This window comes from Echinops telfairi, unplaced genomic scaffold (genome assembly GCF_000313985.2).
Source record: "Echinops telfairi isolate 266 unplaced genomic scaffold, ASM31398v2 ScPeMD7_7458;HRSCAF=8496, whole genome shotgun sequence".
Lineage (NCBI taxonomy): Eukaryota > Metazoa > Chordata > Mammalia > Afrosoricida > Tenrecidae > Echinops > Echinops telfairi.
The window spans coordinates 25,174,959-25,191,092 of NW_022111358.1; the positions used below are offsets into that span (position 1 = coordinate 25,174,959).

At 55.7% G+C, this 16,134-nt stretch overlaps 3 protein-coding genes across 3 annotated transcripts in view; all 3 read left to right on the forward strand.

Moving 5' to 3' along the window:
- The window catches only part of HOXB3 (homeobox B3), a 55,350-nt gene that overhangs the window by 10,074 nt on the left and 29,142 nt on the right, over positions 1–16,134 (forward strand). The gene's annotated exons all lie outside the window — the stretch shown is intronic.
- On the forward strand, positions 582–2,057 carry HOXB5 (homeobox B5). Its single transcript, XM_004707088.2, has 2 exons — positions 582–1,146; positions 1,810–2,057. Exons 1-2 carry the CDS (start codon positions 582–584, stop codon positions 2,055–2,057), a joined length of 813 nt encoding a protein of 270 aa, XP_004707145.1.
- The window catches only part of HOXB4 (homeobox B4), a gene marked incomplete at its 3' end in the record, with an annotated part of 1,710 nt that continues 1,444 nt past the window's right edge, over positions 15,869–16,134 (forward strand). The window contains exon 1 of the mRNA XM_030888085.2: positions 15,869–16,134. This exon is cut by the window's right edge and continues 300 nt beyond it. Within this exon, the coding sequence (XP_030743945.1) occupies positions 15,963–16,134 (172 nt within the window).

Sequence of the window (16,134 nt, forward strand, 5' to 3'; positions counted from 1 at the left end):
TTTTTTTTATAAGGAAGGACACCAGATGGAAAAGCTAGCCCCCTGCTTAAACTTGGGAATAAAAAGGTTCAATTGGGACCCTTCTCGGAAATGACCAGCCCTGCCGGCGAGGCTTGGCTTAGGGTTTCTTTCTCCAGGCGGCTGCAGGGAGAGTCAGGAGGGAGGCGGCCGCCGCCATGGCAGTTCGCAGTCCGCGCTCCCGCCGACCGCCGGGAGGTGGCGCGCTCTGCTCAGAGGCGGCCGTCAACCTTCTCCGGGTTTCTCCCCCTTCTCCTTTTTTCCGCCTCTCTCTGAGGCTCGCATTGAATCGGCCCTAACGATTCTCGGATCGTCATTATTTGTAACCATAGAGCATGAATTACCTCTTGAGGTCATCAGCGAGAATTTACGACTGGTCAACAAAAGCACGTGATTCCCTAACGCCCCCCCATCCCCCTTCCAACCTCCCCCCCCATATTTGGCCGCATACATAGCAAAACGAAGTACAGTGCATCGCTATAATTCATTAATACATCATAAATCGTGAAGCACAGGGTTATAACGACCACGATCCACAAATCAAGCCCTCCAAAATCACCCAAATGAGCTCGTACTTTGTAAACTCCTTCTCGGGGCGTTATCCAAATGGCCCGGACTATCAGTTGCTAAATTATGGCAGTGGCAGCTCTCTGAGCGGCTCTTACAGGGATCCCGCTGCCATGCACACCGGCTCTTACGGCTACAATTACAATGGGATGGACCTCAGCGTCAGCCGCTCCTCGGCCTCCTCCAGCCACTTTGGGGCGGTGGGCGAGAGCTCGCGCGCCTTCCCCGCGCCCGCCCAGGAGCCCCGCTTCAGGCCAGCGGCGGCGTCGAGCTGCTCCCTGTCCTCGCCCGAGTCCCTGCCCTGCTCCAACGGCGACAGCCACAGCGCCAAGCCCTCGGCGTCGTCCCCCTCCGACCAGGCGACCCCGGCCAGCTCCAGCGCCAATTTCACCGAAATAGACGAGGCCAGCGCGTCCTCGGAGCCCGAGGAAGCGGCGAGCCAGCTGGGCAGCCCGAGCTTAGCGCGGGCGCAGCCGGAGCCCCTGGCCACCTCCACCGCCGCGCCCGAGGGGCAGACTCCGCAGATATTCCCGTGGATGAGGAAGCTTCACATCAGCCATGGTAACTCGCCTCGCGCTTTTTTGTCTTCTTGGCTGCCCTTCTCTGCCTTTGGGGGTGGGGGATGAGAACAGCTTGGCTTGTCCTCAACGAAAAAAATATACATATATTTTTTTTTCCAGAGGGGAGAAGTCCCTATGTGGGTGCTCACAGCTGTAGGGAGAGAGCCCTAGAAGGTCTTGGCCAGGGGTGTGTGTGTGTGCATTTTTAATAATTTGTCCCGGCGTCCGGCTCGGGTCTGATCCGCCCAGCCTCCTCGCTTTGGGGTGAAAGAAGGGATTTTTCTCCTGTGCGGCCCCGACATGTTAAGGCTGCCACTGGCAACCGAAGCAGGAGCAGGCAAGGGCGCTCGCGGGGCCAGAGGACCGCCGCTCGCCACCCTCCCTCCTGGGGCGAGCGGCCGCCTGAGCCCAGCGAAGGGTGAGGCACCGGGAGGGGACGGGAGACAAAGCCGGGCGCCTTCGCTGCTGGCAGAAGTAGGGGGGCTGCAGAAGGGGGTGCAGACGGCGAGCCGCAGGCGGGTGGGCGTCTGGGCTAGGGAGGACTGGAGCTGCAGGGAGCTGGGTGCTGGGGACGCCTGGGTCCGGCTCCCCGCCCCCCTCCACGCAGTGTCCCCTCCCTTAACCGGAATAACGTGGCCTCGCGGCTGTACTCTATCTGCTCCAGATATGACCGGGCCGGACGGGAAGAGGGCCCGGACGGCGTACACGCGCTACCAGACGCTGGAGCTGGAGAAGGAGTTCCACTTCAACCGCTACCTGACCCGGCGGCGGCGCATCGAGATCGCGCACGCGCTCTGCCTGTCCGAGCGCCAGATCAAGATCTGGTTCCAGAACCGGCGCATGAAATGGAAGAAGGACAACAAACTGAAAAGTATGAGCCTAGCCACGGCGGGCAGCGCCTTCCAGCCCTGAGGCGGCCCCTCGGAGCCCAGAGAGGCCGAAGAGTCGCGCCGCCCCCGCCCCGGCCCCTCGGAGCCTCCCCGCGCCGCCGCCGCCCGCCCGCCCGCTGGGGACCGCTTCCCACGAGTCTGCCTCGCGCCCCCGGCCCTGTGTGACGAGTTTTCGTTTGGTCTTAGGTCTTCTTGTGTCTCCCTCGCTCTTGGACTGGTTAACCTTGTTGTAATTGTTCATAATAATGATGATAATACTTATTTCCCCCCCGCCATGCGCCCCCACGCCTCCCCGCTCACCCCCAAACGCCAAACGCGCCAGTGTTTCTCAATGTCGTGTCTGTGGTTGCAGTCGCCCCCCACCGCCACCCCGCCCCACCCCGCAGGAGAAAAGAAAAAGAAAAAAAGAAACTCGCATGTTGAATGTGAACTTTCCCCTCCCCATCTGTGTACTAACTTATTTATCAGAGAATGATGGCTGTGTTTTGAGTTTCCGCTGGAAACTTCTCTAAGGGACAGCAGTGGAGGTGGGGGAGTGCCGCAGTGCCCCGGGCCCAGCTGAGCTGGCCTCGGAATAGCTGGCATCCGAGAATGGATGATGATAGCTTCTCTTTTCACCCTCTTCCTCCTCTTCCTCCCCGCCCCCCCCCAGCTCCATCCCACCCCCAGGCCCCCTCCCCAGACCCAAGTCTCACCATGGGACTTGATCCTGGGGTGGGAAGGGGTCAGGGAGGAGCGCAGGGGCTGATGTGGGGAAGAGGGGAAGGAAAGGAGTGAGATTAAGTTCCTGCCGCCTGAGTAGGCCCCACAAGGCCCTGTCTGGGAGTGAATGGAAGAAGCCTCGGTGTAAAATGTCTTGTGTGTTTCTCTGTGAATCTATGGATTTGGCTTAGAGGGCCCAAAGCTTGTAAATAGGGGAGCAGTCTGGGTCAGATCCATTCCCTCCCCCTCCCCATTTCGCTTCCAAGACCATTTGTAGTGAGCAGCGAGTGGACGCTGAGCAGCGAGTGGACGCTGTGCTGCCGCCTGTGAAATCTGTCTTTGCCCGGCCTGTCTCACTGACTCGCTCTGGGTATTTCTTTGTAGCCTTCCTTGAAATCAAATAAATGTTTCCCCCACTCCACTGCCCTTCCACTTGTCTTTTCTCCGGGGGCTGGGGGCCTGCCTGGCCGGCCACCACCAGGTACACCCTGGACCTTGCTAGGTAGACTTGGGGGTAGGAGGGAAGGAAAGCAGGGTGCTCAGCAGCAGCCCCTCTTAGCCACCTAATCCCTGGCTTGGTCAGTGGGTGTTTGGGCCCAGGGTCAGGCTTCCAGGACTGGGAGGCTGAGAGGCCCAGAGGCCCCGCCTGGGGTTGGAATAGAGGGCAGGCTGCAGCTGGCCTCCTTCAGGCCAACCACCAGCCAGCCAGAAAAACCTCTGAAGCTTCTCGGAGGAAGTCATGTGGGCCTAAGTCCTGAGAGGGGAGGCCCTGGCCTTTGGGGAATGGTAAAGACCTGCCCAATCTCCCTGTTCCCTGCTCCAAAAGCCCAGTTAAGCTCTCCAATAAATGGCAAAACCAGAAACCCCCCAATTGACTTGATTTCAAAGGCTCTCTCACCCTCAGACTTCTTAACATTTCTGGAGGGCTTCCCTCTCTCCAGGGGCCCAACTGACCTTCCCTCTTGATTAGGAGTTGAGGTCCCTCCTGAAAGACCTCTGGTTGGCCCCTGCCGCCCCCCACCCCCCAGTAAGACTGGCCGGGGGCCAGGGCCCAGTCCCTTTCCGTTCAAGTCAGCCTCCACCCTGAGCACAAGAGTCAAGTCTGGTCACTTACCCGGTGGTCAATCCCCTCGAGCCTGGCCCAACTTCTTACAGGACCTGGGGGGAGGGGGAGCTGGGGAGGAGGCCTCAGAGGGTTGTGGAGGATCCACTGGGCCCTCCTTCCCCCTCACCCCTTCACTTTGTCCCCCTTTGTAGATAGCAAACTATCCCAAAAGTCGCTATGACATTTAGATGTCAAATGGATAGGGGTTTTATCTCGAAGTTAGATCGTAAAAATCGCCGAGAAGTCAGACAGATACCCCTCACTGGCTCGAGAAAGTCACGTGAGGTCCATAAAGTTAGTTTTATGGTTTTGGGGAGTTGACACCGCGCGGTATATTTCACATTCTCCAGAATGTTAAGTGACACTTTAACTGCTAGCTGTGGTGGGGAAGGGGGCAGAGGTAGGTGAGCGCTCTCCCTGCCCAGAGCAGCCCAGAAGGCGGCGGCGGCAGCCAGGCCCAGCGCTCTCTCCCCGCAGTAAGTCTCTTCCAGCTTTCCTTGGCTTCTTCCCTGGCAGTTTTGGGGGCTTAGCTCTGGGGAAAGGAAATCTCTTACTTCTAGCAGGGCTGTAGGCACAAGAAGGGTGGGTTTTGGCTATTTTTGTATCCTCTTCTGAGAAGCTGGGGGTCCCAAGAAGGGGGCCCTCAGTTGGATTAGGCCCCAGTGTTCCGTAGTCAGGGGGGTACCTGGTTTTGTTTGCAAGAATGTGTGCTTCTGTGCTGAAAAAGGGGGGCTGGGTGCGATCCTAGTTCCATCAGTGCTTGGAAAATTAGGGGGACAAGAAGGAGGGTGTGTGCTTCTGAGAGCAGGGCCTCTTGTGGGGGCCATTTCACAGCTGAATATCTTTAGACAGACATCTCTCCACCCCCAGAAAAGAAACTTTATGACATTCATTTGTCAGGGGTGTGTGGGGCGCGCTGCTGGGCACTTTTATGTGGGTTACATCAGAGTGGAGAAGATTGAGAAGGAAGCCGCTGTGGGCTGCCTCGTTGTATTGAGCCGCGCACGTTCAGGCTTTCAGATGTTCGAACCCCAGAAGAGGGTCTCTTCTGGAAGCCTCTGGCCTTCTCAGGCTCACTCAGGATGGGGAGACCAGCTCTTTTGCCCTTTCCACTTGAGTCTATTGAACCCAAGCTGATCCTAAGACTCAGCTCTGAGTAGAGTCCTGCGGTCAGCAAGGGGACTGGGCAGAGGGAGCAATCCCCTCCAATCTACAGCCTAATTTCGGGTCAGGTGCGAAGGGAAGGGGATCTCTCCTCTTCCCCTGCCTACAGGAATTGCTCTTGAAACAGACCTCTGGCCACCCCTCCATGAATAGAAATTGCTCAAGAACACAGACCTCCATGGATGATCTTATCCAGAGGCAAAAGGAGACCCTGCAATGAAGCGGGGAGACAAAATGGGAAAGCTGCTTCTAGCCCCGCTCCTCTCCGCTCCTGTCAGGAGCTCAAAGGTGTCTTTGTTTTGTGGCACCCCCAACCAGAAGGATTTCAGGATTGAACTCCCATGTTAGTTCCTAAGGGAAAGTGTCTCTCCTAAAAGCCAGAGGGAGGCCTCTTCCCCAAGGAATCCAGGCTCTCAATTTGAGACCGGTAAAGAGCCAACCATCTTTGTTCCTCCTGCTCCCCATTAGTCTGCTTCTTCTTCTTCTTTCTTCACCCCGCCCCACGATAGCTCCCTGGGATTCCACACATGTGGCACCTTGAGGGGCAACTAACCTTGGGACAAGGAGGAGGCCATAGGACGTCCTCCGTTTCCCGTTAGGGTACATTGGGTCTCTGGGCCTTTCTTCTCTGCCTAGTCTCTATTCTCTTGCCACTCGACCAGAGACTTTCCACGGCTTTGGAGAGCAGAGGGAGAGGGCAGAGCTTGGGCTCTTTGCTCTACATGGAAGACTCCTCTCTTTCTGAATGGTGGGGGATCGAGAAGACTCTAGTCAGCCCCCAGTGGATCCTGACCACTATTTAAAAATAAAAGGAAGAAGAACACAGTTTGAGGTCACAACTTTCATCGGCACCCGCTCTGGATGCTGAGAAGGAGAGGAGTGAGGGGCAGACTGAGAGAGCCACAGGGCAGAACCCAAGCCAGGGCCACAATTCCTATTGGACCCTTGGCTTCAGTCTAATGTACCATTCCGTCTCAGAGCCTTCTCAAGCCCACCACCCTGAAGGTTTTGTGGTCATTGCGCTTACTATTATTCTGCCCCTCTGTGTCCCTTCTACAAACTGCCAAAGAGCATGTGAGCCTGGGGGCCCAGAGACATGGCGTGGGCAGATCTAAACAAATCCCCGGGCTTGTCCAAGGGAAGCCAAAGCGGGTGTGGGCCCACTTCTGCCAGGAAAGCACTAGAGGTCAAATCTCTTCCTTCTGAGATCTCAGGGAAGATGCCTAAACTGGGCTTTCCTCTGTCTATTGATTTGGGGGGCAATGGTCCCCCTGAATCCTCCCAATCAGGAAATGTTGGGTGAGGGAATCATTGGGACGGAGGGGTCTTTGTTGCCATCAAATTCTCTCCTCTGTCTCAGACCCTCTCCCTTCCTTCTCATCGCTCACCCTGTAGAGGACTCTTCTCCTTCCCCAGAGCACAGCTTCCAGGCTCTAGCCTCCCCGCTGAAGCCTGCACCCTCTGTCAGATCCTTAATCTGATGCTGAGTGCACCCTCAGCCTGGGGCAGGGCTCAGGAAGCCTTAGAGATTTAAACAGCGGTGGTTTCCCTTTTCTCTCCAAAGCCAGCTTGACCACCCTTCAGTGGACAATTTGAATTTGACTTTTGGGAGGCAGGGAGGTTGTTTTATTTGGTTATGTTTTGTTTCTCCAGGGCAGTGGGGTGGGAGGAAGTATAAAGAAGTGTAAACAGGAAAGCCAGCTGGGCCTGGAGTTCCGAGTGCCCATATTTCATCAGCTTCCTCTCTACCACTGTGGCTGTGGGGACACTTAACCCTTCCCTGGCTGCAGGGACCTAGTTACTGGGGCCTGCTGGGGCAGGAGAAGGGGCATCCAAGAGGAAGTGTCTCTTCCTGCTTGGTTCCTTTATCTCTGGCGTCTGGACACTGGAGTGGAAGTCAGGGATTCTAAGCCAGGAAGAGCTCAGTCCAAGCCCCCAGCAGCTTCTGGGCCAGAGAAGGAGAGGTTCCTGCCAGAGTGTGGTCCCCAGCTTGGGGCTCCACCCAGCCAATCTAGGACAGCAAAGCTATAATAATGCTCTCCCCTCTTTGGGGGAATGATCCCCTGAGCACCCCTCCCGATTTGGGGAGTTTCTCAGAGTAATGGGATTTGGAGGTTAAGATCTGCCCACAGCAGGAATTATCGATCATGGCAATGCTGTTACACATCTATATTAATTAACCCAGACACCCGCCTGGAAACTGAGTTGTTTGGGTAGGGGGGAGGGGAGAAATGGGGACCCCTTAAGGAGAATGAACATTTCTCCGGAAGGGCCCCTGGGGACCTGATTGGTGTGTTTCCCCAAACTCCAAGTCCCTCCACTTGTCAGCAGCAGTGAACATTCCTTACTACACCTCACAAGCCTGAGTCATCCAGGTAGAAGGAAAGGCTACCCCAGAAGGAGGCCCCATTCCTGCTGTCCCCACCCCTCCACTTCCAAACTGAGCTCTGGCGAATGCCCCCCTCCATTTCCTAGAGGGGTTCACTTCCCTTACCACCTTCCTTGCCATGCCCCTGTGGTAGATGGGCTCTTTGTAGTCTGTGGTTTGGGTTTGGGGTGTATTTTGTTTTGCCTCCCTGTTCCGTCTCATTTTGGTGGTGGTGGTTAGTGATGGTATTGTAGCAGGGGGGCCCCTCCTCCCGCCCCTCCCTCCAAAAAGTGATTAAAATCTGTTAAAGGATTTAATTAAGAGAGTTAAATGAAAAGGAAGGAGGCGCAAATGAGTTGGGGGGGGGGGAAAACCACACCAAAGCTATTCTCAACGATTAAATCGCCATTTTAACAATATAATGGAGTTTGCATCCTGAAAGGGGAAATCAACGCTCATATCTCATCAATAATTCATAGAGTCCGGGATCACGCAGAGGTCAGCAGACGGGGGCCAACGCGGCGGCCTACGTGGGGCTCCGAGCCGGAGCCGCTGCTGCATACATTTACGCGCCGCTGGCTACACCGCCGCCGCCACTTCAGTCGGGGGCGTCGGAGGCTGGAGCACAGGTTTCAGAGTTTACCGTGGTTCTTTTGCCAAATTTACTGAGACCCGGTTGCTGGCTCCAAGAGGAAGTGGAGGGATTTGAGAATTGGAGTCGACTGGACTTAGGGCTATTCAGGACCACCTGTTTCCCCACTTTAAATCGTTTTCTCCTTGCACCTTTTCGGCCAGACATAGACGTTTTTTTTCATGCCTCTTCGTTCAGGGAAATGAAACTGTCCTGTGAGGGGAATTCGCTCGCGGTCTCTTCCTCCCCGCAGCCTCTTCCAGCCCCTGCCTCTGCACTTCGGCCTGGTCCCCGGAGTGGAGTTTCCCCACCGTGGCCTCGCCGCGGAGCGGCAGGCAGGTCGCTGCGATCGCAGACCTTGGAGCCCTTTGGGCTAGGGATGGATGAACAGGTCTAGGAAGCAGGGGTACCTAGCAGGCCCCAGGCTTGTGTCTAAGGCCCCAGCGGGGCCAGAATCCAAGCCAGATGGAAGGAGGTGGTTGGCCAGGAGACTCCTTTTGGGTGACGGAGAGGGAAAGTCCCCTGCGGGTTTGTTGGGAGGCCCGCTGGAAGATAGTCTTATGCCCCGCCCTGGCCGGTACCGTCCCTTCCCGACTCTTTCCCATTTTATGGCTCCCAAAGCCCCCTGGGGAAGGAGAAACCCAAGCTTCCCAGTGAGAGGCGGGGGCCTGGGGGACGACGTTTGGGAGGAAAGGAAACTGAAAGCACGCACCAGCACCGCAGGTCACCAGTGCGGCGCAGAGTCCAGGCAGAGGCTGTAACGTCCCGGAGCTGCCAGTAGAGTCCGCCTTAGACCAAGTTCACAGCCAGGCTAGGGCCTCCGAGGCACTAGCCAGTGGCCGAGCGCAAGGTGGCCCGGGGCCGCTGGGCCTCACGCTGCCCAGGGGTGGCGGGCTGCTCTCTCGTTCTCTCCTAGCCCCTGGGGCCAGGGCTTCCCCTCCCAAAGAATTCTTGTTCCAAGTGCTCCCCAATTTTCACCCCGTAAATACTCTTTCAGTTTAGCCCATGCTCTTGTCCCATAGAACCGCTCTCCCAAGAACCGCGGCCCCACTCTGCTGCCACGCTTGCCGGGGCAGAGATTGTTAAAAGCCCTTTCAGACACTCCAGTGAAAGAGGCCGGTGAAAGGCCCAAAAGTGGCATCAGAACCTTTTTTCAAGCAGTTATTTCACAATCAAAAGACTGCTCTTCCCTGGGTCTGAGGCCCTGAGTGAAGGGGGGGGGGGCGGCGGGGGGGGAGGGGCGGGGAAGCGGTGGTTTTGCGCTTGCGTTTTTCCTGCAGGCGCAGCAGCAGCAGGAGACCAGGGTTGAGGCCAGTGTTATAGCCGGAGGGGTCGTCGCAAAGTTGGAGGGTCAAAAGTTTACAGCGTACAGCGTGCGTGAGGGGACCACGAACGCAGCCGCCGGCAGGGGTGGAGTGGGAGAGGGGGAGGGGGCTCTGTGTGTGGAGAGAGAAGAGGGAGCCAGGGATGCTGGAGGGGAGGAAACCTGGTGGGCTGGGGGAAGTTAGGATCAGAACTGGGGAGCTGAAAAAGACAGAAATCTCAGGGAGGAGAAACTGAGGAAGGAAAGCAAACAAACAAACAAACAACCTTCTCGTCAAACAGGGCTGGCGGTGCTAGGGAGATGTACAATAGACAGGGACAGGATCTGGCCAAATCCTCCAGGCAATTTTCTTTCCCAAAGATAGTCTTTGAGTCATCATATAAAATTTAATTAAAGCCTACCCAGCCACACACATTTAAGAAATCCAATTACCCACGTGTCCTTGCAGGACGTTGGTTGGGGGCCAAAGAAGGCTCCCAAGGTGAAGGCCTGGCTCTCACCAGCATCAGCCTAAAGGGGCTAAACAGCTGGCTCCCCAAACTCCAGAGGCGGGCTCTTGTTCAGGGGGGCCTAACACTTCAGCTGACCCAGGCAGCTGGAGTCCACAGCCCTGCTTCCAACCAGAGCCTTCCTAAGCTTCCACCCATTTCTTTAAATTGTCCAGGTTGAGGATCATGGGTATTGAAAGAAGATTAGCTAGTTAATTCTTTTCCCTTTCTCCCAAACCTCCACTTCTACTGCTTCCTATTTGGAAGGAGAACTGTGAAGGAAAAATACTGAATGGTCTCACTGAGATCTATTTAACTTGAGTTGAAACAGCGACCTGAAATGAACCTTGAATCTGTGCATTAAGCCTAGCTCATAAGTAAATGCTTAGAGAGACTTAGTAATTGTAACACCAGGGCAGATGCCTATTTTGGGTCTTTAAATGACTGTTGTATTTTGAGATGTCATCATATTTTCTTTCCAACATTTCCTATAGCAAGAGCACTGTGGGTCTTTGTCCTGCCAGAGAAGAGGGGCCCCGGGAGTTTTCATAAAGATGCCTTCTGAAATATGGCCTGGCCAGGGGAGACAAAAGTTTAATGCCAATTTTCCAATAGGATGTAACATTTTAAACTAAACTAACTGGCCCCCATTTTTCCTCACTCCTCAAGTGACTTTCTCTGGGGGTTAGACCAAGTAAAGGCTAAAGCCGTAATGGGAAAATCCATCTTCTTCCATTTACCCACTTACTATCTCTTTTTCTTCCTTCCCAGGATCAAATGTTGTTAGCAAATGCACACGGACTCTGTTTAGGTCTCTGTGGGATGACTGGGCAGCCCACGAGAGGCTCCAAGTTAAGGAACCCAGGTCAAACTGGATGCATGCACTCAGAACCCCCTTTGTCCTGGAGCATGGATCTAGATGGAAGTGGGGTTGCCTCCCCTACCTCTGTTGGTCCCTTGGAAGCTAGAGAAAGGGGGAAATGGCTTGAAGGCAATCCATTCACCCCTAAGCCAGAGAGACACATGCAGAAAATCCCCAGGTCTTTTAATGCCTTCTTGATCTTCTTGATTGACTTCAGCCCTCCTTGTGATGGCTATGGGGTGGGGGGTATGGATAAGAATGGGGGGAGAGGTAGACTGAGGGGGGTGAAGAGAAGAAAGAGGTGGTTTTCTTTTTAAAAGAAACTTAACGTTTCTGAAAGCCAGTTTCCCCAGCCCTGATCACCACCCAGTCCCTCTCTCAGGATTCTTTGCATGTTCTCTAAATATTCTGGGCTGTGGTCCCAAATCTCAGCTCCCAGGAGGTGGAGAGGTCATGCTTGGGGACCTGGAGCCTCCAGGGTTTCAGGAAATAGGGACTATCTTTGATACTTGTGGGAATGGAGTGATGGGGTGGGGCTCTGGCAGTGTGGTCATTTCTAGAGCAGGAGTGAGGAAAAGGGGCTCACTAGCTGGGACTCCAGGCCCAGGGCTGCATTCTCACGTCTCCCTGCCAGTCTCTTTCTCAGGCTGCATAAAGATGTACCCACCTCCCCTCCCGCCGCCGCCCCCCCCCCTTAGTCCTACCGTCTCCCTCTTTGCCTCAGGACCCAGAATCTACAAATATATGAAGGATAGACAATCAAAGCAGAGACACTGCCAGGGTCCTGTCCAAATGGGTTTTTTTTTGTTGGGTGGGGGGGAGTTGTCCTGAGATCTAGATGGAAGGGAAAGAGGTGGGGAGATGGGTGAAAAGTGGATGAGTTGAATCCACTCCCCCCACCCTCCTAGGCACTCTTTTTCTTTCTTTCTTTCCCCCAAGTAATGACTTGCGCAAAAATCCAATACGACGGAGCGAACTGAGCAAGCATATTATAGCAACTGCCTGCTGGTGGGGGAGGCCTGCAGAGGGGTGAACGACAGGTCACAGCGTCTAAAAATTATTAAAATGTTCAAGAGCCTGGTGACGAGCCTAGCTGTTTAACAAAGACTGCCAAAGTATGAGATTAATACGAAAACTTGCACTTCAAAACAAAAACATGGCAAAAAAGAAAGAAAAAAAGAGTCCTGCTTTGGCCTCCAAGGAGCCGGTGGCTCCGCCGCCGCAGCCACGGGTCGGGTTTCCGGCCACACGAGAGTGGACGGCGCGAGCTCCTTGGCTGCGGAGCCGGCAGCAGCGGGGCTGGCGGCGGGGAGGGCTGGGGAGCGGCCGGTGAGTACCCAGTTGGCTGCCCCTTTGGGTCTTGGGCCTTCCTGTCCTCTGCGCGGGCCAAAGGGGCGCGAGGCCCGCTGGGGTCTCGCCTCCGCTCCGCCCTTCCATCGGCCTCCCGGGTCCGGTCCCTCCCGCCCTGCCGACAAAAGGTGGCCATTTCCGCGGGGCAGGACACGCCTGGGGCGGCAGCAGGGGGCTGGGCGGCGAGAGGTCACGCTAACAACCTGTAGCTGCCGGAGCAGGCGGCCAGGGGAGCTGCGGGAGGACCTGGGGGCGCAGACCCTCCGAACGCAGCGCCCGGAGCCCGGACTCAATCTTATTTTGATCCCGAGGCGCCTGTATAGTAGCCTTTCTTTGGGGTGAGGGGTGGGGCGGGGAGAGGGAGTCCTCCTATGCCAGGGGAAGCTGACTTGAGAGTCGCTGCCGAACCCCCGTCCTCCATCCTTGGAGACTGGACTCGGCTCGAGTGGGGGGTGCGACGCCTTGGCGGATGGGCAGGTGGCGGCTCCCAGCGCGGAGAGGAGGGACTCTCGGTGCTTGGTCCCCAGGATCTGCAGTCCCCAGCCCCGCGGCAGCTTCTACCTACGCTCCGCTCTCTTGGGGGGGATGCTGCAGGCTTTTGGGCCACACCCTGGGTGGAGTGTAGAGAGCAGACAGGCCCCGGAGGTCAGCCAGCGGCCTTCCCAAACTTCGGAAACGCCAACGGGTTTGACAGGTTTCTGAGAGCTGGGCGCGCGTAGGGCAGGGCAGGTCTGGGGAGGGGGAGGGGTCTGGTCGGCTGGGGTGGGTCTGGGACCCCCCAGCTAAGTGGCCTTTAAGAAGAATTGGTAAAGTCCCTGGTAGACGCTGGGGAGCTGGGCTGGGGTTGAGCGGGTCCTCGGAGCGCCTTTTGTGTCTGGGCCCAGGGCCAGAAATCAGTCTGCCTACGTGTCCAGATGCGGTCTGCAGGTACCTAGTGGATGCTCTCTTGACAATGTAAACAACTAACATATTTGTTTGTTTGAAACCTGTGCGAGTCCAGTCTGGCTGGAAGAGATTGTTAGAAACCCAGCTGAGTGGTCAACTTTGGCAATGCCTGGGTGTTAGAAAACCAGAGGGGTTCTGGACCTCTCACCCCAGCAGGTGGGAAGTCTAACTACCTGCCAGGGGTCCAGGAACGAATGGGCAGAGACCTCTGAAGAGGTTTCAGGGCCTGCAGTGTGGTGGTGGTTGGAGGCTGGTTGTTTTTGGTGAGTTGTTGCTGCATTTGGTTTTGCTATTTGAAATTGCTATTCTGACAGGTTCACTGAGGGAGAGTGGCTTGGTGAGGAGGAAGATGCCATCTTAATACTCTCAGAGCAGATTCTCACTTCTCACAGTGCAGGACTGTTTCCTCCAGCCCATCCCAGTCTAGTCAGCTGTACATTTACTCAGAGGAGCCCCCAATCCATTTCCACCTTCCCACCAGCAGCCCAGGCAGGTGGCTGGGCTGAGGCCGCATGTACATTCAGGCAGAATATGGCCTGCTTAGGGCTATGGAGGTGGACGTTGGAGAACCACCTGGGGTTCCCCCTTTCCTCCCCAGGATGGTCTTCCTTCCCCTTCAGGAGGTGTGGGAGGCTGGGGGGGGGGGCGCAGATCATCTGGATGGATCTTTTGTGGTCGCTCATTGACCTTCCTTAGGAAATGAAATGCCTTTGATCTTTTTCTCAGGTTGTAAATGGAATTGCCCTTCTTTAAATATCCGGGTCCCCATCTGCTGGGTCTTCAGGCATTTTTTCTTTACAGCTGTTTCTCTCTCTTTTTGCCATTGAATTTTTCCAAAAGGACTTTTATGATCCCCCCTTCACACCCAGCCGGCTTCTCCCTGCCCTTCCCGGAGAGGCGCCAGTGGAAAAGATCTAAATATTCGTTTGATCACAAACTAAAGGCTGAGGGTGGCTGGGAGGAACCGATTGGGGTTTTGTTTTTCTTTAAAAAAAAAAAAAAAGGCTGGGGGTGGGGAGGGGCATGAGGGTGCCCAGAAAGGCCTGGCTTTGACTTGGTGGCAGCCTCAGGATGACCCTTCGTCCTTTTGTGTTTAGCTAATGTTTACATCTCATAATTCATGCTCCGCCACTGGAGAGTAGAGCCGCCAGCCCCGGAGGTTCGCATCCCTTTACAGATCGGCTGCTTCGAGACATTGCTCTCGAATAGAAAGGAAAAGTGAACACCTTGTAATCCCATGATTGAACCCTCCCGGCCTTGGCATGTTCCCGAGTTCAAAGTAGAACAAAACGAAATAAAATCAAAGCCCTCAAACCACACTGCAGACGAAGGACGAAGGTGCGCAAGCAGGAGGACTGGAGGATTTCTGGGCCAAGAAGATCTGTCTGTCTTCTGTATATACCCTGTAGATCCGAATTTGTGTAAGGAGTTTTGTGATCACAAATTCGTATCTAGGGGAATATGTAGTTGACATAAACACTCCGCTCCCCCCTCCCACTCCCCAGAAGAAAAAAAAGTACACTTTTCCCCCCTTAAATAAGGTCGACCCGGTGACTGACAACACGAGGGAAGACTCCTTCTCCCTCTTCTTTTCTTCGAACAGCTGCTTAGAGACGCAAGAATCATCCACCTGAACCCTCCCCACCCTGCCCCTGGGAGCCTTGGTTCCTTTAAGGCTGTTGAAGATGATAGCATTTTTCATGTACTCTTTTATCCGAAGTCCGCCTCTTCTCTATTCTGGGCTGGGGGTGGAGGGTGCAGCTAATAAATGTTTTCAGTGTGTGAGGGGCAAAGGATATTCGCTTTTCAAAAGGATGCTGAGGTGGCCCCAGCTTGGTTCTCCGCTGAGTTCAGAAGGCAGGCGAAGCTCTGGGAGATGCGGGGGTGGGGTGGGGGTGGGGGGGTATTGTGTTGGAGGGTCACCTCCTTGGTTCCTTTGCCCGGCATCTCTAAGATGGGAGATTTCTATTCGCCCCGCTGGCGGCGGCTGCGGCATCCGCCGCAATTAGAAGTCTCCGACGCCCACAGTTAGTGTTGCTCAGATGGCTCTGGGAATAGCAAACTGCCATTCAATCTGCTTCCAAAAGTTCTGGGTTTGTGCCCCTGCACTCATCTTCAGTGGGCGAAACCGAGTCGGTTCTCTCGGTTTGGAGCATGTGGGGTCAGGGGAGGAGTGGACTGGAGAGATGGGCAGACCGACGGACAGACACAGCCAAGCTAATAGCGCAGCTAAATGCGATTTGGAAGGCGAGGTCTCCCCGAATTAGCGCATGAATTTCCTATCGATCGGGGTCGCAGTTCCATTCATCTCTGACAAGCCCCTCCGCGCACCGGCCGCCTGGCTCCCCACCCCTCCTCTCTCACCCCTGCCCCTCCCCTCCCCGCCCGCCGGCAGAGAAAAGCCCCTGGTGGAGGCTCCTGCCCCAGAAGGCTTCGTCTCCCAAGGCGGTGCCCCCAGCCCTCCCTCCACTCAACTCCCACGCATGGAGGGGACGTGTGCACCCTCTCGCCGTGAGGAAGAATAGGGGACGATGGAAGGCAGAGAATTCTGGGAGGTGCTGAAGCAAGACAGGGGGGCTACAGGGAGCCCCAACTTCTGAGGGGACCCAGGGGCTGTGTTTTGCCCAGCGCCCCAACAGGCCCTCTAATGGAGACCTGCTTTTTCCCTGTCTCCGTCGGGTTGGGTTGCCACCGAGACAGCCAAGCGCAGCGAGGGTCACCCCAGAGAGCCCTATGTAAATCCTGGGGCTGGGTGGGTGGGGAGGGGGGAAGAAGAAGGGGAAATGAACCTCTTTGGCTGGAGTAGGGTTCGGGTGAGCAGATTTCCTTATCCGGGAATCGCACGCGGGGCGGCCATTGGCTCCGAGGATCACGTGGGTCCCCAACTTTGTTCACTTGACAGTAAGTAGGAGGGCTTTCGGAAACAGGAAAACGAGTCAGGGGTCGGAATAAATTTTAGTATATTTTGTGGGCAATTCCCAGAAATTAATGGCTATGAGTTCTTTTTTGATCAACTCAAACTATGTCGACCCCAAGTTCCCTCCCTGCGAGGAATATTCACAGAGCGATTATCTACCCAGCGACCATTCGCCCGGGTACTACGGCGGCAGCCAGAGGCGAGAGAGCAGCTTCCAGCCGGAGGCGGGCTACGGGCGGCGCT

Excerpts from the sequence above, each read along its gene's own strand:
- HOXB5 (XM_004707088.2), top strand. The coding sequence starts at position 582 with ATGAGCTCGTACTTTGTAAACTCCTTCTCGGGGCGTTATCCAAATGGC. Across the intron at positions 1,147-1,809 it reads GAAGCTTCACATCAGCCATG|ATATGACCGGGCCGGACGGG; the intron begins GTAACTCGCCTC and ends TATCTGCTCCAG.